The sequence below is a fragment of the Salvia hispanica genome, chromosome 3 (genome assembly GCF_029641045.1).
Source record: "Salvia hispanica isolate PSC_SH4W2 chromosome 3, Shi_PSC_v1, whole genome shotgun sequence".
Taxonomy (NCBI): domain Eukaryota; kingdom Viridiplantae; phylum Streptophyta; class Magnoliopsida; order Lamiales; family Lamiaceae; genus Salvia; species Salvia hispanica.
In genome coordinates this window covers 9,311,463-9,338,731 of record NC_142694.1, presented here as the reverse complement: position 1 = coordinate 9,338,731, position 27,269 = coordinate 9,311,463, and the positions used below count along the sequence as shown (strand labels likewise).

At 36.2% G+C, this 27,269-nt stretch overlaps 3 protein-coding genes and 1 long non-coding RNA gene across 6 annotated transcripts; 2 read left to right on the top strand and 2 right to left on the bottom strand.

The window, feature by feature from the left end:
* Positions 1-548: 548 nt before the first annotated feature.
* On the top strand, positions 549-2,117 carry LOC125213622 (uncharacterized). Its single transcript, XM_048114272.2, has 3 exons — positions 549-879; positions 1,091-1,503; positions 1,587-2,117. Exons 1-3 carry the CDS (start codon positions 715-717, stop codon positions 2,023-2,025), a joined length of 1,017 nt encoding a protein of 338 aa, XP_047970229.1. The 5' UTR covers positions 549-714; the 3' UTR covers positions 2,026-2,117.
* An 83-nt stretch (positions 2,118-2,200) lies between these two features.
* Positions 2,201-11,952, bottom strand: LOC125213620 (homeobox-DDT domain protein RLT1-like). Of its 3 annotated transcripts, none has more exons than XM_048114267.2 (19): positions 11,391-11,952; positions 10,520-10,981; positions 10,220-10,299; positions 9,675-9,983; positions 9,497-9,586; positions 9,221-9,385; positions 8,892-9,114; positions 8,283-8,383; positions 8,092-8,178; positions 7,673-7,825; positions 7,420-7,575; positions 6,933-7,142; positions 6,098-6,494; positions 5,811-6,001; positions 5,222-5,722; positions 4,239-4,820; positions 4,045-4,149; positions 3,630-3,890; positions 2,201-3,177 (listed from the first exon to the last, which is right to left on the bottom strand). In XM_048114267.2, exons 1-19 carry the CDS (start codon positions 11,515-11,517, stop codon positions 2,422-2,424), a joined length of 4,956 nt encoding a protein of 1,651 aa, XP_047970224.1. In that variant the 5' UTR covers positions 11,518-11,952; the 3' UTR covers positions 2,201-2,421. The 3 variants fall into 3 exon arrangements, with proteins under 3 accessions (XP_047970224.1, XP_047970225.1, XP_047970226.1); XM_048114268.2 differs by having other exon boundaries at positions 5,811-5,992; positions 11,391-11,951; XM_048114269.2 differs by having other exon boundaries at positions 5,811-5,992; positions 9,675-9,968; positions 11,391-11,951.
* A 3,725-nt stretch (positions 11,953-15,677) lies between these two features.
* Positions 15,678-17,291, top strand: LOC125215854 (uncharacterized). The gene is made up of 3 exons (XR_016136891.1): positions 15,678-16,042; positions 16,148-16,942; positions 17,127-17,291. It is a non-coding gene; the product is annotated as an uncharacterized LOC125215854 (long non-coding RNA).
* Positions 17,292-18,012: 721 nt separating this feature from the next.
* LOC125212756 (transmembrane protein, putative (DUF679)) lies at positions 18,013-18,790 on the bottom strand. Its single transcript, XM_048113003.2, has one exon. The coding sequence runs from the start codon at positions 18,761-18,763 to the stop codon at positions 18,107-18,109; it is 657 nt and encodes a 218-aa protein (XP_047968960.1). The 5' UTR covers positions 18,764-18,790; the 3' UTR covers positions 18,013-18,106.
* Between the last annotated feature and the right edge of the window lie 8,479 nt (positions 18,791-27,269).

Below are 27,269 nucleotides of genomic sequence, written 5' to 3'. Positions count from 1 at the left end.
TTATTAGATTTGATTTACCTTATTCTCGTAGGAGATTTATGTATCTACACATATTATAAATACGTGTGGAGTTTATCACAATCTTTAATTAATAAAGAAATAACAAACCACTTTATCGTTGACATTCTTTATCGTTCTGCAATCTCAATTCCTTAAACTATTCATGCTTGATTGACGGGCAAGGTTCCCGCGAAGACAAACCCTCTGATCAGCGAGCACAACGCCGCCGATCGTCCGATAGAATTATGGCCTATCATTATATCAAAAAAAGTCGTTAGACTTCAAAAATAAATTAAAACAACTATTCCCGCTTCGATCATATATTTCACATGAGTCAAAATCATTCGATTTTAACACGAAAAGTCTCGAGCTACAAATGGTATAAATTAATCTATCAAAATTGGCTTTGTTAATGAAATATTTTGATTCCTTAATTTAATGAAAAATGCGATTCGAACCAGACCAGACCAGACCAGACCGGTATGGCAAATGATTCCGGATTGTGCCAACGAGATTCTAGAAAGTTCCACCTCGTTCTGGCCGAACAAACATAACAGTGTTGATTTCCAGAGCAATTTCCCTTTCCTATCTTTAACATTAAATCATTCACTCTTTCCCCAATTCCTCCATACCCTTTTTGAGTCATTGTGAAGCTGCTGCACGCACCCTTTTCTGCAATCTTCGATTCGAAGAGGAAGAATAGATTAGAGAGGGATGGGTGTTGATTACTACAAGATTCTGCAGGTCGACAAGAATGCCAAAGATGATGACTTGAAGAAAGCTTACAGAAAGCTCGCTATGAAGTGGCATCCCGACAAGAATCCCAACAACAAGAAGGATGCTGAGGCCAAATTCAAGCAGATTTCCGAAGCCTATGATGTATGCCAATCTCACCTCCCCTCTTTTTTTATTTCGAATTAATTAGGGTTCATTCATTCATTCATTGCTTTAAATTATTATTCAATTAGGATTTGAAGTTATTGATCGCCCATGGATTCGGATAGATCTGAATTTGGAATTGTATTGATGTTAGGAAATTAGGTTTCGTAATTGGATCCAGCTATTGATGATGCTGTGATTGCTTCCTCAGGTTCTAAGTGATCCTCAAAAGAGGGCTGTATATGATCAGTACGGCGAAGAAGGTCTCAAGGGCCAAGTGCCGCCGCCGGATGCTGGTGCTGGCGGTGGTGGCGCATCATTCTTCCAATCAGGAGACGGACCAAACATGTTCAGATTCAATCCAAGAAATGCTGATGACATATTCGCTGAGTTCTTCGGGTTTTCAGGCGGCAGTGGAATGAGGGGCGGGCCTCGAGGGTTCGGTGGTTCTATGTTCGGTGAAGACATGTTCAGCTCATTCGGTGGTGGAGACGGCCGCCCAATGAGTTCCGCTCCCAGAAAGGCGCCACCGATCGAGAAGAAGCTGCCTTGCAGCTTGGAAGACCTCTACAAGGGTGCTACAAAGAGGATGAAAATCTCCAGAGAGATATCCGATGCCACTGGGTATGGAATTATTGCTGTTGCATTATTTGTTCATTTTCTAATCCGAAATCGAATTCCAATTCCAATTGCTTGAATGGCTGCAGGAAGACATTGCCAGTGGAGGAGATTCTGACCATTGACATAAAGCCCGGGTGGAAGAAGGGAACGAAGATCACTTTCCCGGAGAAAGGGAACGAGCAACCGAATGTGATTCCTTCGGATTTAGTGTTCATAATCGACGAGAAACCCCACAGTGTGTTCACGCGAGATGGTAATGATCTAATTGTAACACAGAAGATACCGCTGGCTGAAGCATTGACAGGATACACACTTCACCTCACCACCTTGGATGGAAGAAACTTGACAGTTCCTATAAACACAGTCATCCATCCCACCTATGAAGAGGTGATTCCAAGAGAAGGGATGCCTTTGCCTAAAGATCCCACCAAAAGGGGCAATCTAAGGATCAAATTCAACATTAAGTTCCCAACCAGGTTGACGCCTGAGCAAAAATCTGGAATCAAGAATCTTCTTTCTGCTTGAGTTCTCTTTTTTACTGTGTGTTTCTTGACTGCTGGAGTTTTCAGAATATATATACATTTTACTTGTAGTGAATAAACCGTGTTTTTTTGTTATGCATTCATTACTACATTTGCGTTGTATTGTATTCAATCTTTATGAAGTTGTGATTACAGACATATCAGTAGGCCTTTGAAGAGGATACAATAGTGTAAGTTGATAGCTCAAGAAATGGAACTAGTATTGTCATTCGACATTTCTAACAAATTTTTTTTTTTTGTATTCCTAATTAATATCAACACCCTACGCAGGAGAAATACCTTGTTCCTCTATAATTTTACACCAGACAATCTCATTCGATTGCTGAATCTCTAAAGAATTGCCAAAAAAATTAAAAAGAATTTCTACTACTACGTCAGTTCAGTCATCATCGCTGTAATCACCAGAAGCTAACGATTCAGAACCATCATCCTGGTTACCTTCTCCATCTTGGTCAGAGTACTCGTCGTTAAATTGAACACCCTCCCCTACATTCTCACCATCCTCCTCATAACCATGTTCATCATCAGTCTCATCAGCTTCATCTTCGCTCATTGCTGCCAGCTCGGTGCTTCTGTGAGAGATGGTGTTATAGGTAGTTGCTCCCCATTTTCTATAGTGATAGGACTCATTGTCTACATTATCATCGGAGTCCCCATCAATGTTGTTGCTACTGTCATCATTTTCACCTTCGTTCATTCTAGCACTAAAATCACGTGCATCCTCCTCCTTGCCAAAACTTTCTGGCTCCTCTATGGCATTCATGAAGGTGTCTTTGTCATACGAGTCATCCAGTTTACTCTCTGCAACGACTTTCTTCTCTGGTCTCCTCCTCCTCACAGTCCGGGGACCACGTTGCTTCTGCCCAGGTCCACTCATTCCCTGCTGCAGAAGGAATTGAGTTAACGTATCACCTTGTTTCATGCTCCTCTTGCCAGACGGTGCAGAATTAGTGACCCCTTTCTGTGACTTTCCACGCGGCCGACCTCCTTTACTACGAGCCACCTGCCTGTAACCGGAGCTACCTGGAATGCCACGAAGATGATCCCAATTTTCCTCCAGAGATCCATATCTATCGAATCCCCTGGACTCAGCCCTCTGGATGTCTTTGGAGTGACCATATCTTAATGACAAATTCTGTATGCCACAGGAAAGTTTGTTACAAAGCATGAGTAGTGAATACATTTCAAAAGCAGTATGGGTAATCCTCAGAATTATGAATTAATTCCCTAAGTAAACTGAGGAATAGTTATTCAGCAAACACACAAATCAAGTGATGCAACAAAGCAGGTATTCTACATTTGCATATATCCGTGTTAAATGGCAATTTAGGGTGTAAAAGGTGCATAATTCTCAAGAATTGAAGAGATTGCTTTTTATTTATCAATAATAGTTAATATTATAATTACTACTACCTATTTTGATAAATTTTTGTAATCCAACTCATGTCTTTAGTGGGATTTCTTAATGATGCATGCATCACCAATCCTGGGGCAAGATGTTTTCATTTGCGGAACCATGCTATGCAAAGGGTTTAACAATATATGCAAACATGAAAGTGGTGGGTCTAGGGAGAGAGAGGCACTCACGGGAAGAGCTTCCACTTTCTTTTCAACATGAGACTCAGCTTTCTGACTTGGGGTGTAGAAGATGGATGCATCCAGCTCGAAAAGCCTCAGAGCTGCAGCAGCAGTAGTTTTTGGTATCCAAGGAAGTTGGGTTACGGATCCAGGGTGATTAGATTTGTTAACAGCAGATCTTGAATCGCAAAAACACAATAATTCTTCAGTTGTTTCATAATCTGCTGATAGGTAATCACGTTTTATGACAGCCTCTAACTGATTAAGGACCTGAAATTGTTCACAAACACCTATAAGATATCTTTTAAAAAAGGAAGAGCAAGAAAAATCAGAGAAATATGAGGTGTCTAATAAGACGAGCAAAAATTAAAATAGCTGGCCATAAAAAATCATGGTTAAAGTAGCAGCATTGTGGTGTAAACACCTGTAGGAGACCGTCAATGCACGAAGTGTTCTGGAGCTCAGCGCCCCAAGAATTCCTAAGGTCTTCAGTCCAAGAAGAACGAAGGGCTTCAGAGGGAACAGCAACCTGTTAGATAACAATTAGTGTAAGCATATGGTTTTATAAATGTAACATGATTCCCTATAATGCTGAAAAAAAAAAGCACACAGTAACACCTCAAGTGAAATTAGAATGGTCTTGATCAATCTGATTCTCAGTGGACTGTTTCTCCCATCCATCAAATTATTTTCACCATTAAATTGCACAGGAAAATGTCCTTTTGTCACAATCATCCCTTGATCCCAGTGGCTACAAGGGCAACAGTCCTCAGCATAAGTAGCAAAGCAAATGTCACAAATTCCCAATAATTGTGAGCACCTTTGCTTTCCATATTCTAGGGCGCGTACAATGGATGAGTTCAAGCATTCTTTCCACATCCAGTTCTGTAAGTCTTCATACCTCTTCATGAAGTTATTGCTCTCCTTTTCATTCTTGCCTACTTCAGTTCTGAATGAAAGTGATGGTTCTAGTGCATCAAAACTGGTAGTGCAAACTGCACTGCTAGGACTCTCAGCACTTTCAAAAGCAAAGCTAGAATTTAGTTCAACATCTCCTTGTCGATCTGCGTCCCCATTCTGGGACAAACGATTCCTTCGAACACTTTCCTTGAAACAGACTTCGATTCTCTGCAACATTATATGCAGATGAGATTCTCTTGTCCCCCGAGTGTCCAAAGATGTCAATAGAGCATCAAATGCCTGCAAGAAGTATTAAAAATGTCAAAATAAGAATGGTGTTGAGATTAAATAAACAAAAATGAGAACAAAAAAGAATCGAAATACATAAAGATGACGCTTTCAGGGATAACCAAACTGAATTCCATCGTTACCCTTCACCATACTTTCATTAGATAATACTAAGTATTATAATACTCAACTGAATCTCAACATAAAATCTAGGAAGCTAATATCCCAATACAGACATCTAACAGAATTCATCCTTATGCATAATAGGCAGAAAATATCAACATGGCCTGGCAGCATAACACTCCCTGGCTTCTTCCACACCAGGAGTATTACAAAGATGCAATTACAGAGCATCTAACAGAAAAAAAAAGATGAAGAGGGAAAAGGAGCAGGGTAAATAATTTCGTAACTACCTCCTCAGAGTCAATCAGTCTCCAACAGCCATTGGGGGTTTCAACAAAAATTCTCCCCGAACCAGGATCAAGGCAGGAAGATGAAGCTATAAACTGCCAATAACGATTTCTGCTTCGATCTTGACCCAAAGGCAATGACCTGTAGACATATAGCTCTTCTGCTCTATGACCTATATAAGATTTTAGCTGCAACCTTGACCTCTCTGTAATATTTCCATTCTGCTGAGCAGGAGAAACAAAGTGACCCATGGAAGTGTCTGGATTATCCATGGTATTGTGAACACCCTCTCCGGTAACAGAAGACTCATCCTTCCCCAAAGTGGAAAGGGATGGATCATAAACTTTATTTTCTGCAGCAAGTGGACTTAAACCACCCTCTGTGATAGTATTGAAAGAAGAATCGTACAACTTGTTAATAGTTTCTTCCCTCATTCGCCTTTTATCAAGCTGTGCTTCAGCCCACATCTGTTTTTTAAGAGCATTTGCAGCATCCATGCGATCCTGCAACCAGTTTTATTAATCAGAAATTACCACTGATATAAAGCCCTAATTCAACCGTAATTATTTGAAAAATATCCGAAGGACCTACCTCAAGAATTACACGAATTGAATTTCCTTCATTAGCAACACCAATCAAGGCAACAAGGGCACTAAGACGCTCTTGGACAGACAAATCAGAATATTCTCCTTCAGTGAGCCCTTGGACCCAGAGTTCGCCTGTTTTGCTTTCATCAATCTCAACATCTTGGTCTGGATTAGTCTCTTTAGTAACTGCATAGACTGAAGTTGGTTACTAGGTGATCTCACTTGAGCTTTTATATTTCAAGCATAAAAAACAAGTTGCAACATAATGCAAAAAGACATGTAAATTCTCACCAGCTGTAGCAATCTTATTTTGCGGTAAGCCATCATCAGGAAGCTTGCCTTTACCATTACCAGAGACAACTTGATTACATGCACCATTTTTATCTGCATCCAAAGGGATGGCTAGAGCATCAACTTCTGTACCATCCGCGAGATCACTTTCTGAATCATCCTCCCTTTCTTCCTCATCAGCATTTTGATCAGCTAAGAAACCATTTGCATATCTCAGTATCTTATCCTTGGCTGCAGAAATAACTGATTCAGCATCAGCAGGATCCTTTCTATAACCCGGTCGCACACAATATGTCGAAGGTGCAATTCTTTCAAAAAGTATTGGATCTCTCGACAAGGCAACAGATATTGAAGCTTCGGGTGTTTTGCTCGTTGTCAAGTCACGAAGTCCAGATTTCTACAAAATAAACAAAATCAGATAGTTAGAAACAAAGCAAAAACCTAAGGCCTTCCCCCACCACCAAACAAAAAAGCATATTTCCCCTTTTTTAATATGCTATACACTAAAATAATGTTTGCTTTTATCTCACTCTTAGGCATGGGTCAGGTTCACCAAAAACCTTTTCAACCCTTGATCCTTAATGCTCAATCAGTTACCATGATTTCAATGGCACCCAACACTTACATATTATTCAGCATATCAAACCACATCATCAATATGAGAATTTAGATATTTCAAATTTCAAATAATTCACCACAACATACTCCTGTCCCCAGATGAAAGACTAAAACCATATAACATACTAGTACTCTCAACAACATCCAGAAAACTGAAAGTGAAGCCTGAAAAGTGAAAACACAATCAAAGCACTATCAAATTCTAGCTATTACTTACTTGAATCTTCTCAGCAAGCTCGATAACATTTAGCCCTTGGCTTCCTTCAAGAGCAAGGACATGATAAGCTGCAAATTTAACTGTTCCTGGAGTCAACCGGTGCCTTGACTTGCGTTGGAGGCTGAGTCCTTTTTCTTGCATAATAGCAACAGCATTAACAGCTGCTGAACCATTTCTTAGCGTAGACACAATATCTTCACAACCTCTACTCTGAAAGATAACAAGCAGATGTTAATGAATGCAGTTATACAGCCCAACACTACACTTCTTTAGTGCTGTGGACAGCAATTCATGATAAGGGGCATCAGAGTGTTTTCAAGAACATTATGCTGACAAATAAGTCTATTTAGTTGAGTTACCCAAAGCAATTGCAAATTCTCAGATTTCCCATATTACATTACAACTTCCATCCTGGAATTGAAGTCTGGTATAAGTATAAAAGAGTCAGATACAAGATGGCTCAGTGGAGGAAGAACCAACAAGATACCTCGTCATGATCATTCGTGGAAACTCGATCAATGGCCTTTTTCTTCAACTGTGGACCAAAACCAGCTGATAGAGCAAATTGCCGTAATAGTTCAGGCCATGTCAATGGATTTAAGTGCTTCTGCCAGTTTCTTATGTCAAAACCCCACAAATATGCCTGCAACAATGACCATATTATCAATATAATAGCCATTGGAAAAAAAAATCTGAAGTAAACAAAAAAAATGGGAAGCCTTTCCAATGGGAGTACTTACCCCTTCAACAATATGAGGGTGTCCACCTTCAGGGTTAACAGCACTATATTGGTTTGTACCTGGCCCACCTGAAGGAGTTCGCACAACATCTTCGATATCTTTTATGATAAGCTTTAGAAGTGCGGTATGTACTTCACCCAGTAGTCTTGAATCCTGTGATGAGGAAACAAGAAACCATGAATGTTTACAACAAAATCAACTCCAACCCCATCCCAGAAAAGGTGAAAGTAATCTGAGACAAATAATTTGAAAAGAAACTTATAAAACAAGTATGGTTATAGCGCTCTTATGTCAGCATCTAGAGATAATAAGGATGAAAAAGAATTAGTCAGAAAGAAAAGAATGAACAAAATGAATTATTAAAAATGGAGATTAGATAGTCAAGAAGTGCAGAAAAATAAAAGCATCCTAAAACTCACATGGTCATGAAAAGCCTGTATAAATTCATCGAGGGTAAAAGGCCAAAGCCCGATAACATCTGCAAATGTCAAGCAAAATTTCCAAACCTGAAAGACAAATATTATTTCAGAAATTCGTTGAGTGAGGGAAGATCCTGTCAAACTCATTAAAGAGGAAGTAAAGAGAAACAGGTGGCAGTATAGAAACATACCATCAAGAGGTTCCCAACATTTTCCTCTGAATCCATCCAAGGTTGAATTGCAAAAGGCTTTTTCAACTTTACAGTCTTTGGAGGGAATTCACACAACGCATCTAAATGGAAGAAAAAAATTACTTAATAAATAACTCATACAGCACAAAGCAACACAACCATAAACAAACCTCTCAGTAGCACTATCCTAAAAACCGTGATGTTTCAATCATGACACACTTCAGTTTAAATTCTCAAATGCTGGCATTACCCTCAAACTAGTGTTGGATCAAAATAGAAGAATAATCTGCAAGTTCTAATAATTTGAGCTAAACGCACAATTTTTTATTTAGAAGAATAAAGACACTGAGACAGAATGCAAATAATGTGAAGATGCTGACAAGAACCAATAAACATGGTAATCAGTAATCAGTTTCATGTCATTTACTTAAATATAAATGTAATGGAAAAGAAATGGTTCTAATATATCCTTTCTAGTTTCATTATTCAAATTTCAAGTTATATACTCTCTAAGTATTAGATTTTGCTAAAATGTCACCATAGAGAGAAAAATTGCTGAGGACCGCGATTCAGTTATATTTGAAAGATATTGCGGTGACCAATACCAACCTCGGAATAAGTCAAGATTCTGTAAAGTGTCATAATCAAGAGACAGAATTGAAGGTAGCCCCTTGCTTGAAGCAGCCAATTCCATTAGTTCCAGACGCTCATCCTCTATTAGCTCCAAGGATTCTTTAGCAATTCTCCTAGCTGTCGCTCTCTCCACTGCAGCTCTCTGTCTTGCTGCTTCCTTCTCTCTGCGACGCTCTTCTTTCTGTTGCCTTTTCTCCGCCTGGAATACCAATTGGAAAAAAATGAAGTTTAATACTCACTACCACAATCAAGAAAAATAACAAGTTAGAAAGAAAATATGATATAGACATAAGCTGTAAATATACCCGCATAAGTTCCCTCTGCATAAATTTTTCCCTCCGTTCCATTTCACGCTTTTCCTCACGCTGAAATTTCTCCTCCTGTTTCTGCTGCTCTCGCAAAAGTCGTTGTTCTTCCTTCCTTCTTTCACGATCTTGTCTCTCCATTTCTTTCCTTAGCTGCTCCTCTCTCTATGTGGACAGAATAACATAGACAGGTGTCAATAAGTCTGAGGTTCAGGTTCTGAGTAGTTATCTCACAATGAACTAACCCTTATAAAGAAAATGAACAAGAGCCCAAACCTTTCGCTTTAACACATCTTGTTTCTCAAGTTCTTTACGAATCTTCTTCTCATGGGATTGAACATCTCTTCCGATTCGAGAGTCGTCACTCTATATGAGGTTCAAATAAAATAGCAGTTTGTATCAGTACAAGCATTCAAGTATTTGGTTACACAAAAACCAAATAGAAAAGGACTACCTTGCGTTTCCTCTCTATGTAAACATTAGTATCATTTGGTGTACCAAAATCTGTAGTCCTGGGAGACAAGGAAAGCTGCATTTGTCTGCCTGGCTGAGCATACAGATCTGTTCTTGAGGTTTGACCCTCAACGACATGCTCCAGGGAGAGAAGCCCATTTTCATGCTTAAGCGACAAACCTTTTGGGGGAGGACCATCTACGGCTGGGTCATATAGGTATGGCTTAGTGACATGTCCATATGCATCAGTCCTAATCTTGGTCTCCAATGCTTCATGAGGGCCACTTGATGCAGCCTGATAATCAAGATTCTAAAAAAAATCAGCCATTTGTTTATTTCAGTGAAACAAAAGTAGTAGAGCTGCTGGTTTGTAGGAACAACACATATTAGAGACATATGACATCAAGTTAGGTGTGGTAACAGCAGCTTAATGATCATACTAACTCAACTGAATTGCTTATTGCAACCAACCCATCTAGCACTACTGATGTTCATATGACAAAGAGATAACGTGTTATAAATTATACAAAAAGAACAAGGACATACTTTGATGTGCTTTGCATCGTATTGCCCATATAACTTGCTATTATAAGAATGTCTGTATCTGTCTTCGTGCTCCACTTGAACTGAAATATAAGCATCATACAAATATGTAAGTTCAATTTTTGTGAATTCATATTGCAGTCAATACCTAAAGTAGAAGCACAAATCATAAAGAACATGTATTTTGAAGAAGACAAAAAGTCATCTTAACGAAACATGAGTGTCAACTAAGCCTTGATACCTTACAGCCATGTATTATTCAATGTTCTAGATATGATAAATAAGTTTGAAGACCAAATTTACCTATAGGTGCACCAAATGCACCAGGGGGCAATTCATCAAATTCCACTCCAAGAATTGGTCCATCCTCCCTCAAGGGCTCTCCCAACTGTGCCTCTACACATGCAATCACTCTATGCTCCATGATAGATCTAGGTGACTCGTAATACCTAGTAGGCACCATAGGCGTACCATCTCCAACATCATACTGACTTGAACCTGATCCAGAGCCAGAGGGAGAACCAGAACCAGAACCAGAGACATGTCCACTGCCGGGTTCAGCTGTCATCAGTTCTTCTCTTGGGGACTCAACAAATACCTTCCTTCCAACAGGTCCAGGAGTGCGTGGTTTTATGGATGCCACACCCACCGATTCCTTCTTATCCTTCAGTCTCCTATGACAAAACCACATTTGCAACTGCCTATCCGTCAAACCTAGTTTCTCTGACAGTTCAGCACGGGTTGCCTCAGAGGGATACGTCTCCACTGCATAATATTAACCATAAGAGCCAATACCATCACTCAACAGTAGATTTCAATTAGAACACACAAGCACTTTCATAACGCAAACATTCCGTCCACAACAACGCCTTGGTTTCAGAAATTACGAGAAACTCGGCAATTTAACAACCTCAAGTCTTCGTCATTTAGTCTCATAAAAAACATTCAATCATTGAAAGAAGGAAAAAACCATACCGATGCACAGATTACACATTACACATATTCTAATAAATAAAACTTTGGAAACAAATAATACACCACTGATCACACTAGCATACATAAACATCCTTGCATAAAATTGTTAACTTTAAAAAGAAAGAGAGAGAACATACGAACTGCACCACAAACAGAGCAGAATAACATCCACCACATAACAGGTAAAAGGATAACATACTGGCATAGGTTTTCTCAAGCATCTCCAACTGAAACGGCGTCTTCATCTGGCGCTTGGGGCGCTTAGAGCCCTCGGACGGGCTGTGATTCATGTTCCTATTCATCTCCCCTTCGGAACCAGCATCCATTTGGTATCAATCGGCAGCCAGAAACCCTAAAAATCAAGATTGCGCCCCCCAAAAGCTAGGGTTCCAACAAGAAAACTAACGAAATCCTTCCCCTCCCTATCTTGGCAGGAAAGGAAACAAAACAAAATTAAAAGGCGAGGAATTTGACGCGCATGTGAGGTCCATGTAATGCAATAACACGAACACGATATATAGAGACAGGCGTGATTGCGAAACGAATTGCTGAATACGAAATTCGTAGAGAGAGAGAGAATCAAACGAGGAAATTTGGAGATCCAGAGACGGATTATTAATAAAAACTAGAAATAATAAAGCAATGAAATTAAACCAACCAGCAACACAGGAATAGTCTATATCGCTCTCGGTTCTATCAAAATCCATCCTTTTTCCAAATTCGTTAAATATTTTTATTCGATTTAGTTTCGTGGTGTAGTTCTTTGGATTGAAACTTTGGTTTTATTTCCTTTTTGAGGGACTTTTGTTCAAGGTTGTAGGGGTGTTTTGGGTATTTTCGGGCTTCCTTCATTTCTAATCTATTGTTTTCATATGTAATACTCCTCGAATCTTAATTAAGCATAATGGGCTTTGTTATCTAAATGGGCTTCGAATTGGCCCAAATTTACTTGTTATTCGGATCCAATGTTGACTATAATTGACTTTGACTAGTATACTAATTTTGATTACTTTATTCTACCCTTTTTCTTCTTTTAGGAAATTTCAATAATTACTGCACCTTTTTCTGCTGCGGAAAATATGACAATTACTTAATTACTTAAAATGGTTGCAACTCAAATATTAAAATGGTTCTTGTAGGACAATTTATATTACTATATTTTAATTTAATTTCCTTGTAACTATCTTGGCGAAAATGTCAAATATATTTTCTTTTTCGTTTTTTTTATATGTTAGAATGATAATAGACTAATAGTGTGTAATTAAACAAGAGTTATTGTTGCATGAATAGGGTATTGATTTTTTTTAAGAACAAAAGGTACGATAAACTAAATAATGATAGCAAAAGTACAAATTAAACTCATGAAAAAACAAAATTCCAAAATTCTCTTATTTTGAATTTTCTATGATTTGAAAATTCTCTTATTTTGAATTTTATCAAATTTCGGACGTAAATCACGGGTGTCAAGTACTCCTATCAAGAAAACTTAACACTTATGCTGAAAATAGATTGCCAATCAAACATATTTCCATGTTGCAAATTTTCCATTACTATTTTTCTGTCATCAAAAAGTTGATACTATATCATATCTTTATTAGAGTTCTGTCACCAAATTTCAATTGCCTAGCTCCTTATTTTCGTTCGGTCATTAGACTTACTACACATGATTCAATTTTTTATTATTAAACCAATGGAGATTTCAATTAGATGAATTGTTTTTTTTTATACTACTATATTTCCAAAAACCTCAGCAAGTACACTTCCAATCTCACTTCGAATTCATCCCATCAAATTCTTACATCCCATCAAATTCTTACATCCTTTTTTTATTTTTATAGGCGTTCTCCAAGTTTGGCCCAAACTCACTAAAGCCCATTATCCTAAAAACTCACATAATCCTTATTGCTGTCTTTTATATATACACCCTCAGTCAAATGTCTCAATTTTCTTTTCTTTTTTCGTTTTATAATTAAGGGGCTTCTTAGTATGATGGAATGGAATGAGAAGAGAATGAAATAAAGGTGGGATTCTTATGCTTGGTAAGCACCAGGAATGCAAAGGGAATGGAGTTGTTATTCCTTGATTGATTCTATTCTTATGTTTGATTTTTTATTTTATAAATAAAAAAAGGCTCGAGCCGACAAGCAACGAGCAAAGGTTCAAGACAAACGGCCAGAAGTCAAGCCGCAAAAACCGAAACCAGAAAAGTACAAAGACATCTTAGTCAAACACCAACAGACATACTAAATGCTAAACACCCAACGAATATTTCTTCAAAAAATATAGAAATAGAATGGAATGAAATATGAATAATTAATATGTTGATTCTACCAAAACAAATATTTATTCAAAAATATTTTTTGTCAAATACTCCATTTTTCTTGTGTGTGTATGTGTGGTGTTATGTATGTATGTGTGGTGGTGTGTGTGTGCACGCATATGTGGTGGTAGTGTGTGTGTGTGTGCGCGCATATGTGTTACCGTGCATGTGTGTGTGGTTGGGGTGTTGGAAAGATAAATTGAAGTGTCCCAAGTATGTTGGGAAGAGAAAGTGTCCCAAGCTCTATGATACGAGCATAAACTGTCAATGAAAAGTGAAGAACTCCTGAATTCGGGTATAAACTATTTATCAAAGTGAAGATCGTGCAAGTTAAGTGACAAAAAAACTCGATACTTAACTTGAGGGGGAGTGTTGGAAAGATAAATTGAAGTGTCCCACGTATGTTGGGAAGAGAAAGTGTGGAGTCACAATCTTTGGAAAGTGGATAACATTTATAATGTATAGTTCCAATGTTATAGTTCCTAGGTATATTTATGTCTAGAATCCTATAAATACCTATGTTGTCACGACCGCGCTTTGCTAAGGATAGCATTGCTCGGTAAATCATGACCAGGGGAGGGAATTAAGAAGAGGGGGTAGAAAGGGGGATGAAAGAATTAATGATAAGACACAAATATTTCTTCATAAGATGAGAGATGTTCACGAGACAACAAAGATCATGAGAATTTGAAAGAGTGTTTATTCTCTGTCACGACTGCGCTTTGCTAAGGATAGCATTGCTCGGTAAGTCATGACCAGGGGAGGGAATTAAGAAGAGTGGGTAGAAAGGGGATGAAAGAATTAATGATAAGACACAAATATTTCTTCATAAGATGAGAGATGGTCACGAGACAACAAAGATCATGAAAATTTGAAAGAGTGTTTATCACAGATCACTCGTTACTGATCGTTTTTCCTATGACCCATCTACTACAAAATACTACGACAAAAGCACAGCGGAAGGAGTTGTAACCACATGGTCATGTGTATGAAGACACATGCCACGAAAATCCTACAAAAGAGATGAGACGACCTCCAACTCCACTCAGCCACCATTTCATCACTCGCTCAACCTGCACATTTAGAAATACATGCAGGGCTGAGTACGGGGTACTCAGTGAACACATTGCCGAAAGATACACATATAAGAAAAAGTTATTATCATGCCATCACAGTAACACACGGGGGTTTTTCTTAAAAGGCCCGAGCTTACTAAGTTCATTTTTATAAAGTTCGCTTGATCAAGCTAAGTTCATTCCATCAATCCGCCATATCTGATAGTTCATTGTGTGTCGGGAAGGTGGCCACCTTCCACGATCACATTGACCGGCCAACCCTTACGATGACTCACGGTCCATTCCTTTGTGTACACTAACTCGAATAGGATCTTGGTCCTATTGGAGCCGAATTCGTTTCATTCATTCATTCATTTGGCATCGCCAAGCAGATAGGCATCATAAAACAAACAATTTATGGCACGATAACATTTGAAAAAAAAGTAAGTGCGATTTTATCAAACAAAAATCATTTCATATATTTGATAATTTTATCCACACTTAATTGGATATAAAGCCCACCTCAAAGCTTCCAAGTAAAACTCTACAAAAGCTCGACCTTGGGTAATCAAACTCCGCGAACACACCCTTTTTGAAAGAGTATAATGATTTAAATTAGTTTTTATGAACATACATAAGGTGCATGACATGAAATGATCCTACATGTAGTATGCGTCCTACGTTCGGGGTTCGATCAAGATAACTTCATTCCACTTAAAAAGTGGATCTCTATTTCATAAGAGACCTTAAAATTTATTACTTGGGAGATGGTTCATTTAGCTCCTACATTCTTAACTTCAAGAAAATAATTAAGTAAGGAGGGCAAGATATTAATTAATCATAAGATTAATTATTTAAAAGCTTCAAACATTTCAAGAAATATTAATCCAAAATTAAGAGATAAGGTTCATTTTATTACTTATGCTTCAAAGCCCAAAACTCTCATTTCCTCTAAATTCTTTGGCCCAAGATAAAAATAATTAAAAGACCATCTTCCAAATAAATAAATTACTTGGCCCAAAGGGGAGGCCCAAAGAAAGAAAAAACAAAAGGAACCCTAGAAGAACAAAAATCAGATTTCCTCTTCCCCCTTCTTTTCTTCTTCACAGCGGCGCCCCCCCCTCTTTCTCCTTCTCTACTGCCCAGCCGGCCATGGCGCCGCCGGCGAGCGACGCCGGGCGGCCTGCCTGCCTCTCGTCTCTCTCTCAAAATCTCCATCCAACCGTCCCCTATCTCGCGGCTCCTCCCTCTCTCTCGGCCTCACTCTCGGTTTCTCTCTCTCTCTCTTCTACTCCGCCGGGTTCAGCCACGGCGCCGCCGGCGAGGACGCCGACGCGTTTCCTCTCTCTCTCAGTCTCGCTTTCTCTCGGTCTCGCCTCAGCCGCCTTGGCGTTGCCGGCGAGCGACGCCGGACGCCGGTCGTGTCTGCCTCCTCCTCTCCTCGTCGCCCGTTCACCGCCGACCTCCGCCGTCCAGGTACTTCTTCTTCTTCCCTCCTTCTCTTCATCCTCTCACCTCACACACTAAGTTTATGGACGTTCGAACATACACACATACTTCTTACTCTCGGTTTGATTTCAGGCGCCGATTCGCCGAGTGAGGGGAGAAGGGTGTAGCGGGGTTTCTTTCGGGGTAGCTGCGGCGTCGTGGGTGGCTGCCGGAGGCAGCAGCGATGGCGGTGGCTGCTGGGGACAGCAGCGGGGCGACTGGCTGCCGGAGACAGCAGCGGGGCGGCGGTGGCTGCTCCGAGGGCAGCGAGGCGGGGGTGGCTGTTTTCGGTGGCTCGGTGTTTTCATGAACTCTAAAGAGCTAAGTCCACATTTTCATCTTATGCTCGATATTAACTTCGATAAGAGAGTTCGTGGTTTCAAGAATGACAACATGTTTTGGTGTTCAAGTCTATAGGTTTAAACATATGATAGCTAAGTTATTGTTTGAACCAAAGGAATTTAGGTATGTGCATAGATAGTCTTATGTTCAAGGTACCTAGTTCTTGTTTTAAAAAAAAAATGAGCAATGTTTGGTCTATTGATATTGGTATGAGAAGGGAATGTTTGAATGAATCGCTATCATGGTGTGATCGAATTTAATCAATTGTGATGTAAAGTCTAGAGAATTTAACATGGTGAAAGAAAGTTACCTTGAAGAAGTGGAGGTGGTGACAAGAGACTTTATTTCCTTTGCTTGAAACTTTCCAAATCCTCACTTGAATGAAATTTGGTGGTGTAGTGTTTCTTTGTAGTGGAATAAAAGATTTCAAGGATGAGATGAGTGTAGTATTTATAGAAGAATTGATGCATAGGAAGAACATGGGTAAAAGCTTGATTCATGGAGGAATTATATTGCCCAATGGTTAGGGACTTTTTGCCAAATAAGGTAAGTTGTCACTTCAATCATTTGTCATGCCAAAAATGGCAAGAATATTATGTCACGTCTCTCAAAAAGGCGTGAGCCGTCAATTGGAAAACGTGAGCCGCCGTTTGGTTTGCGTGTTTGATGTGATTTGATTTCGTCCGATTGTCTCGTCTTGATTTAACGTGCTTCTTATCCATTCGTGTAGGTATCGGGGTTCAAGACGTGGCTATTGCGCAAGATCCGGAGGGCATGGAGAGTATTTTATTTTTTTATAAATATTTACTTAAACGTTGAACTCGTGTACGGACTTTTATTTGAAACTCGGTCTTCACAAACGGACTTTTATTAGAGCAAACATTTATATTGACTATTACTATTTTTTGTTCACTACTCAAAATATACTTCACAACGATTAATCATAACAAGAAGTAATAATAAGAAAATTTAGACGCGAAACTTATATATATATATATATATAGATCGGTGTTCTAAGCCTTAGGGTAAAAAGTCGGGGTGTTACATATGTACTATGCATCAACAAGAATAATTCAAAATCAATCAAAATGTAGCCTTCAAGAGTTCTTGAGTTTTATTTTCCGCATTTTACTTTTTCAACAGGGTGTGTGTGCATATGTGTTAGTGCGCATGTGTGTGTGATTTTTCAATTATTAAAAATTTAAACAAGAAGAAAGGAAAATGAAATGGAATGGGATGGTCATTCCTTAGCTAAATGGATGGAATGACTATTCTCATGTGGAATGGAATGGTGATTCTTATGAAAAAATTTACTACCAAGCAAAAAATTATTCCATTTCCTCTTTCCATTCCATCGTACCAAGTAGAGCCTAAGTGTTTTATTTACTAGTATTACTTTTAGTAAAGAATCTCATATTCTATTAACTCATTCTATTCGTATGTTATTTTAAAACTAATAATTCATTTTCCATTGCATTTATTAAATCTTGTGTCAGATTAACTTACAACATTTAATTGTGCACGAATGGAGTATATAATAGATACTTAGATAAAGATAGCTAATTTGTATTCCTTTCTCTCATTATAGTTTTATTATCAAACGTTTCAACGCAACCTTAACCCATCAATGTTTGTATTAATCCATAAAATTAGAAGGTAGAAAAAAAAGATAGTGAATACACAAGGAACATTTATATTGAGGCGTAGGATTTAACAATCAGTGAGTGGAAAGCCAATGCCATGCCGTTTCGTAGGAAAAACCACAAAAAGCATACTACACATAACTCCAATCCCCACCGGCAGCGCCGTCAGCACCTCCTTCATCCCCGTCGACGGCGCCGGCCACAAGCACTCCACCACATTCTCATTAAACATCGCCACCGCAGCAAACACCAGCACCGACATCACCGCGTGCGCGAAGTCAATAAACTTGAGCTTATACCTCGCCGCCATCTCCGGCGGCAGCGTCGCCGATCCGTCGATAATCCAGAGCCCCTTGAAAGTGGCGAAGCCGTAGCAGAGGCTCCCCTTCTGGTCCTTGACGCTGTCCGTGAAGCTCAGCAGGAAGCACGAGAGCGCGCAGAGGCCGAGGAGCGAAACCGTCATGGCCCGGGCGGCGGCGTCGCAGTGGCCCTGGTTGGAGAATATCGGCGCCAGGAGCTGGAAGCAGAGGGCCGTGCCGGTGGGCAGGAGGTTGGCGAGGCACGCGGTGCTTTGAAACGTCTGGCTGATGGCTTGTTGGATGAGGTTTCTGTCTACTTCCGGTACGCCTTTGCTTGATAGTAGCGGCGCCTTTACTTTGTCGTCTTCTTCTTCTTCTTCTTCTTCTTCGATTATCATGTCTTGACACGATGGCTTAATCTCCATTGATGTATACGAACTAGTACTAAATTGTTGTGTTGTCTTCTCTATATATAGGTGGGGATTGATGAATGTTTGGGATGAGTGGAATGGAAGGAAATTTGGTTTGCTTTGCTAGGTTGTTTTGGCTTGCAAGGAACGAAAATGATCACCATGGTTTTGGTTTTTATATAAAATGAGTTTTGTTTGAAATAATGCAGTTTCGTTAACTGGATTTTAGTTGGGCAGCTTAACTTTGAGTGAGGTTTTTGTTTGCTGTTTTTGGGGTTGTGAGGAGGAAGATCACGTCGCCAAAACTTTGTTATCTTGTGTTGCTATTGCGTAGAAAGTATTGTCTCAATTTTAATTTCGGGTATATTGCTGAGACGCAAAGTTTACAATCACTAATAAATAATTAAAAAATGTGGGGCTTCTGCTTGGGTTTTTTAATAAAGTTCGGTGGTCCGGTCCAGAGATATTATCACTTTGTGTGTTCAATCAATAATAAGTACAGAAGAAAGAAAATAGAAATACGTGAGAAGTATTTTCTACAATTAGGATGACTGATTGGACACATGAGGTGCCGAATATGTCCGAACCACTTAATAGTTACTCGGTTTGTTGGTGACAGTTACTTTAATTATCGGTAGGCTTTTTGTGTGTATACTTTAATTTCAATCCATAGTACTACATCACCATAAATTATGCGCGTCTTGTGAATTGTGAAAGTTATTTTTTTAGCATATATCTTTCCTTTTTTGTTGGGTTTCTAAAATTTAGACTTTTTTACCTATCGTAGAAGAGGTTTTCATAAATTATTGCTAGGAGGAGAATCAAGATTTTAAAACTGATCAATAGAAGTAGTTTTGATCAATGAATTATATGTAGAAAATATCACATATTAATCATTAGCTTAGCACACACATTGTTGCAACTCAAAATAAATCAATAAAATAACAATTTTTAACACAATAACCAAAATAATAATTAAGTTCCATATCAATATTTTTAGTGTCACGGCTTTATTTTAATGCAATAAAAATATGAACTAAGATGACATATGGGCCATGTTTGGTTGTCAGGATTCTGTCTGGGAAAGTAATCTGATTCTTTAAATTTTAAATTCCTGCGTTTGCTTCAGTTTTTAATCAAACTGGGAAAGTAATCAAAATTCGGGAACAAGAAAAGTTAGTACAACTTTCCAGGATTCTGAAACCTAACTTTTCTTAGATATTCTTTTTCCCAGTTTTAGGATTTTTACATATTTAAGCAATATAGTATAGTTTTAATAATAATAATAATATAATAATATAACAATATAATAATGATAAATAATAATAATAATAATAACAATTACAATGTTTAAAAAATAATTTAAAATTTTAAATCATACTTAATTTCACTATAATAAATACTATAATTAAAATTATCATAATTATATTTATATTTTATAATAATTCATAATAGTATTAAAAAATTAAAATATAATTATATAATATAAATCTTTTAATAAATATTAAATTAATAATAAATCAATAAAGTCTTAGTGCAATTTTAATTTATAAAATTTATTCAATCATAATATTCATAAATATTAGAATTATAATATAATAATTATTATATTTATTATTATAATAAATGAGTATTATAATAGTCCATCTAACTATAATTATAATTATATTATTATATATTACGATGGATAATCCATATTTAAACTATCCATTCTAATAATAAATATAATTATATAATTATTATTATTTGTAATTAATAGTTTATTTAAAATTTTATAATATTTTTTTTTATAAATAAAAAAATAATAAGTATATTTTTAGTTTGGTGTTTAAATTAAATATAAATTTAAAATCTTGATATTTTCCAAACACAGGAAAATAAAGTTACTGGGAATCATATTCCTGGGATTTATTTTCCTAGGAATCATTTTCCTTATCGACTTTACTTTCCCGCCAACCAAACATGGCCATGGAGTATTGTAGATTTCCCAGTGCTGATAGTTTAAACAACCGGTTTACATTGAAGCATGAAAAAACATTTGGATTACAAAATTAATCCGAACCACTTCAAAAAACAACCCAAGAAAAAAACACTTCGGCCCAAAAATACCTCAAATAAACCGGCCGAGAGCAAACTTAGCAACAACCCAAATCTGCTGTCCACTGCAGCCACAACCGCGACTTCGTCGGACACCACGGCACGTCGCTGACCTTCTCTGTCACGATGCTGACCACCAATGGACCATAAAAGGTTTATATTATGTGGGCTGAGATCCACTTTAATATTCATAAGACTAACTCTTAGCTTCCTTTAATATTTGGGCCAAAGGCCCATATTGTATGTCTGTTGTTCTCCAACATAAACGACACTCACACACAGATATATGTGTAATCTAGTAGGAGTAGTACTAATATTGTAACAATTGATTTCCTAAAATAATACTTCTATATAATATATTAATTAATTGTGCGGTTACTAATTAGGATATTATATTCTCCAGTTGTTCAACAATTCTCACCGAATATTCTAATTTAAATTTTATCTAATGAACTGCATGCAGTAGATGAGGTCTGCACTCTCCGCAGTGGGATGTTATTTTTAATATAGTCAAATATTTGTAGTCATACCTTTTTAATAGAATACTAGGAGTGCTACACTAAGATCTGCCATATATTTGTCGAAGTAATTATAAAGTTATCCATATCTTAGTACTAGAAAATTGTGAGACTCTAACGAGTCAAAGTCATAATTATGCATAATTATCGTTTTTAGGTGGTTGACGACTCTAATAAGACTATAATTAAGTGCTGGGGAAATATTAATTAAATACGGAACACTAAAATTACTTTTATAACTTTGATTTCATTTTCTTCTTAGAATGGCTGGGATAATTATTCAAAAAGTATTTGTCTTAAATGACAACTGATAGTGGGAGAAGGCTATCATTGTGTCATTTCAAAATATTGAAACAACCCCTACCACCAAATGGACGAACCTCATTCTATAAACCATTTTTGGTGTTTTTCTTGACAATATAATGATAATAATAAATGCTTTTAAAAACCTATATATGTGCTGCTAAAACCTATGTACTCTAAAATATTTTCACTATTATGCGGTATATTTGTGGGATAAGGAGACAAATGAAGCTACAATCTATAGGTGATGTGAGGGAAAGAGAATATGCACAAAAATGTATGCTAATTGAAAAGTTGTACTAGTATTTTTATTCCATGCCTAATTATTGAGAAGAGGGACCAATGTTTTTCATCTGAAAATTTCTCATTTCTCTAGTGAAAAATCGATTAATTATCTGACTTTTCATTCCCTCATTTAGGGGAGTGCTGTTTATTGAATCATAAGTCGATAATCATTTTGCTTCTTAAAAGTGCCGGTTTTGGAATTCACAAATTCACTAAGTGCAAAGGCTTCCAATAACATACTTTCTATTCTTGTCACATGAAATAATTTTGGGTGCAATTTGTGAATACTCATGTTTCATAAAATTTAATTAATTTGTCAAAACAGATAATAATTAATCAATAATCCAAGCATAAAATAACTTCAAACAATTTTTAATTTAAAATTACATCGTTCAAACGTTAATAAATTAAATTGCAAGAGAATTTCGAATTTAAAGTACTACTTTCACTTCGACCCCCACCATGATGGGTAGATAACTAGATATAGTTATGCGGGGACAGAAGCAAATGCATATATGACTCAGAATTTGTTTATTTTTTAGTACTATATTGTAATATATATTTCAATTTTCCATATTTATGGTATTTTGTAAAAAGAAATTATCACGTGCAAATTCTCCCATGCATTGATGCTCAAAAGTGATCGAAAAATCCATTCACAATTTACAAATTTACATTTAAAGTGTGGCCACATATGGTTATAGGCATCACTCATTGTCTCCCTAGGTTTCTTATTTCAATTGAACCATCAAATATTTTGCCAGCTGTTGATTTATTCTTTAATTCCATCTCAATAATTTATAAGAAATTATTTGTTCCCTTTCTAGAGAAAGAAAACTCTACTACAATTTGGTGCAGTGTGGAGTATAATTTTGACGTGCATGATTTGATTTCTCCCCTTATTTTTTGACGATTAATTTGGCTGCATGTAACTACCATCGCCGATTATATCATGTTGTCTTAATGGAAGCTGATCTCATGTTTTGCTGGATATCTATCTGGTGGGGTGTAAAATATATAATAATTAATTTTATGTGTAATTTACATTTATATGCAACTAATATTAATTACTTAACGAACAAAAATAATCAATATTTTACAATTGTTTTAAAATAAATCTCATTTAATTTTGCGATTGAATGTGATTAGGATGAGTGAAGAGTTAGTTTGTGACTTTTTGGCTTGAAATTAAATAGAAAAATTAATTTAGTCTGTAAAAATGCGGGAGATGATCCAAACAAAAATGCATCTAAATCAGAAATGCGGCATAAATCTTGTGGCCTTGGGATTAGGTTATCCAATGACCAATAATTAACTAAAAACACGAAAGGTCATTATTAATCAGTTTCAGGACATTTTATAAAATTTGGGTTTGATGTTATTTTTAGATCATTTAAGTCATCTTTCATTAAAATAACCTAAAAATAAACTAACAATGACCTAAGAATCCCCTCCGTGTGATTTTATTTTGCATTTTTATATTAGGATCCAGTTTTGTATGAATAAAAAAAACCCATAAAAATGCTAGTACTATATATGGACCCTAAATTGTGAACCATCAACATTGAGTTTTGAAATTAATAGGCGTCCCACTATTAAAAATTAATATATTAATAGTATATTCTTTCTGAAATACTAACAATTAATAAATAAATTGAAAGTGTGCATTACTAAATTACACATAACTAAAATAGCCATAAATTCCTCACCAAATTCTGACTTACAAATGAAATTAAGTTTTAATGAAGTTAAGGATTGGACTAGTATTAATTACATCGGTGAGTGTGACATGTAAAACAAATCTTATAAAAGTTAATGTGATCCCACCTACTTAATATAAATTAATTTAAAGAAACTTTAGATAATAAACTAAGCCGCATTTTTACAACTTAAGTACACTTGTTAACAGCCTGTTAAGAGTGGCAAACATAGGTCATGTGCCCACGCCTCCCAACTTACAATCACAATAAAAAATGTCTTTTTACACTTTTCCAAACAACTTACTATATGTTCTACACTATTTGTCGATTTTGAATTACAGTTTATTACTGAATTTTGTAGTATAAATTAATCAGGTGATGTGTGTTTAGGGAATAAAGTGGAAAGACCAATTAAACTTTTTACCGGGCATATTTATATTTCCTTAATTTACTATACTTTGTGCGCACTAAATATATAGTTATATACACAGACTATATTAATAAAACGACGATCATGAAAAAAGTTAACAAATCTGAGTCTCGATATAGCTTTTGCCATAACAATGGCTGACATTTACATCCATATTCAAATATTTTGCTATTTGTTTTGGGATCCCACAAAAGAAATTTAAATAAAAAATAGCAATACTTTTACTCAATGTTTTGAATGATCAATACATATCCTTTCCTATACTGAATCCTAACCTAACAAGTAACAATGCAAGAAACTAATTGATCAATGTGTGTTTGAATTGGTAGATAGGAACATTTAAAGGGTATTTACTAGCTCAATCTAGTGTTTCAATTGCCATATAACTATTCTGTGTGGCACATTCTTAGGGCAAGGAGCCCGTTATATTAGGGCAAGAAAAGGGTGTATTACTATCAACAAAAATTTAGTGATAGCAAAATATGCCAATCTTAAATTAACTAAAATTACTAATATAACCTTTAGATTCAATATACTATAAAAAAGTCAGAGGATAGTTTTGGAATTTCACACTATAAAGTGGTAGTATATAGCATATCAAACATATGTTATTAAAGACTATAGATAATATACCATCAATTCAAACACCATAAAATAGAATTAGAAAACCGAAAAAAAGCATTGTTGCAAAATGATTGTGCTCTTATCTAAATGAAATATAAACTCCGGTTCAAACACACCTAAGCTAGTACTAGAGAGCAGACTAAACACATGACATTCATTAAGGCCATAATATTACACAATTCTATTATTTTAGATAATATTTTATATGAGGTTAGAAAATTATAGTATCCCTATATATAACGAGTCACTTCACTTATCATTAATTAAGTACGGAACCTCACTAGGATTTTGTAGGTATCTCTTGCTATTTGTGATAATCAGATCTCGATTTAAGGAGTTTGTATTGTTTACTATGTGATCGTATTTGAATTTGCTGCAAGATCTATACATATGCAAGGTTGACGTTGTTTGTTAGCTAGATCTTGTTCTTTGTTATTTGTTAATTTATGTGTTGTTATTAGTGCACTTCTAATTTTGTTTTTCTTTTGCTATTTATCTAGTCACTCGTATTGGACCTTCTTCGCCAACATCTGGCTTTGAGTATTTTTTTCATTCATAAAAGAAAACGTAACCACACCGAATCTAATAAATTTACCAATTAATTTACTCTAACCGCGGGGTGTTAAAGCTTGATCTGTAAAGTTTCCTTGCTTAATCAAACTGAGTTAATGGGAGAGGAGAAATGGAGAGTGGGGTAGAAAGAATGAGATGATGATAATGAAAGTGGGAAGAAACAGGCTGAAAATGGGTTGGTCACAAAATATTGTTAATTAAGAGCAAAGAAGGTGTGGTCTATGCCTTAAAGTTTGTGAAAGGCCTCGTGATTGGGTCCCACAAAGATTCAATCTTCAAAGTTTTGATCAACACTCAGCAGCCACACTTAGTGTGTCACAAATTTAATCTTATTAAATGTTTTATTAATCTTAAAGCGCTATTTAATTAGGATTTAGGAGTATATCATCATTGGTTCAGCTATAGTACTGGTACTGCTTTTCTACATTGGACCACTATAGTACTTGTAGCAAGTAGGTTTCAAGATCCCAATTGCTTTTTTCAATCTTTCTCCACTCTTTGCTCTTTTAATATGCATTGTTTTGTTCAAGCTTTTCAATATTTAAGCATGCTAAAGTTTATTCTGGTTATAGATTTTGCAAAAATCCAGAACTTGATGATTTGGATCAAGAAAATATGTGATCATAGTCTTAGATTTTTGAGGTCTACCAAATTAACATAATAAGATCATCTAAAACTCAACTAGAACATGCATGTATGCTACTCTATTATGGAGTATACATATATTTTAAATAATTATGATTTTTTACAATTTCTTCTTCCATGATTAAGTGGCTTAGAAGTTAAGGGAGAAAATTGCATTCATGAAACTATATACACACGCAAATTTGTGACACTGTAATTTCTACAAAAAATGAAAATTAGACATTTAAGTAAAGTACGATCGGGACCTCTACCAAAATATAATATTCAAGTAGTAACATTTTTCTGTAGATTGGCTTAAAGTTATGGCATCCAATCAATTCAGATACTCGACATTATACCATATGTGATTATGGCAAACATTTTGATTAAGTGGTTTGCACTTTGTTCAATCTCAAAATTGCGTTATTCCGACAAGCATCATGAGTTGGGAAATCAACGTTACACCATTAACGTTGTATAATTGCACTACTTTTTTGCAGGTGGATAATGATTATACAAAAATACTATATCTGTAAATAATTAACGATCACATATTTTTCATTTTAAATAGAATCAACAAAACGAATGACTGTGCAAATACTGGAAAAGCACATGTTTTATCGTTAATTACTAAAAAAATTGAAATAAAGCTAATAATTGTCGTTTCTTTTTCATAAAATGACCTAACACCTGTTTAGAAAGTGGAAAGAATACCCTTTCCCTTATAATTTAATTAGGTCGTAATCCACCAAGATTCTCAATCCTTGCGGCCATAATCTCTTTCATATTTACAGCAATTCACAAATATTTAAACAGGCTAAATTTGATGCAAAAAAAGTCCAACATGTATTACATAGATAAGTCGATATTGTATGTATTACGAGTTGACGGATGTAGAGTAATTTATTTGAAGTAAATTACCGAATAAATCATGAAATCTGATCAAATTCTAATCCAGCCTACATTTTTCAATATCTGGAAAAAAAAAATAACGAAAGACAAAGTTTTCTCAATTATCCCATCGTTTTTTTTGGAAAATTTCGCGTTGATTTAGTAGCCAGGTTAAAACATGGGGACATATCATTTCAAATTTAACTAGACGATGTGGTTTTGCTCAACATGTTTTATCCACATATTTTAAACAAGTTGTCATATCAACGTGTAGTCCACAAACAATGGAAGGATAGTATAATTGAGAAATTTCATCTTCACGATTTATTTTTCAGATTTTGAAAAGGATATGACAACCAAGATTTGACCTTCTTTCGCGATTCATTTGGCAATTTGCCCTAGTTTATATACAAACATATTTCATATAGTACTAATTCGTATTTGGTATATTACGGATACTTATGCAACTTGCTCAT

Bases quoted from the DNA above. Each gene is read 5' to 3' on its own strand.
- LOC125213622 (XM_048114272.2), top strand. From the start codon at position 715: ATGGGTGTTGATTACTACAAGATTCTGCAGGTCGACAAGAATGCCAAA. The intron at 880-1,090 runs GTATGCCAATCT...TTGCTTCCTCAG, and splicing joins AGATTTCCGAAGCCTATGAT to GTTCTAAGTGATCCTCAAAA. The intron at 1,504-1,586 runs GTATGGAATTAT...GAATGGCTGCAG, and splicing joins GAGATATCCGATGCCACTGG to GAAGACATTGCCAGTGGAGG.
- LOC125212756 (XM_048113003.2), bottom strand. From the start codon at position 18,763: ATGGAGATTAAGCCATCGTGTCAAGACATGATAATCGAAGAAGAAGAA.
- LOC125213620 (XM_048114267.2), bottom strand. From the start codon at position 11,517: ATGGATGCTGGTTCCGAAGGGGAGATGAATAGGAACATGAATCACAGC. The intron at 8,179-8,282 runs GTATGTTTCTAT...TTTGTCTTTCAG, and splicing joins ATGTTGGGAACCTCTTGATG to GTTTGGAAATTTTGCTTGAC. The intron at 3,178-3,629 runs GTGAGTGCCTCT...TGTGGCATACAG, and splicing joins AGAAAGTGGAAGCTCTTCCC to AATTTGTCATTAAGATATGG.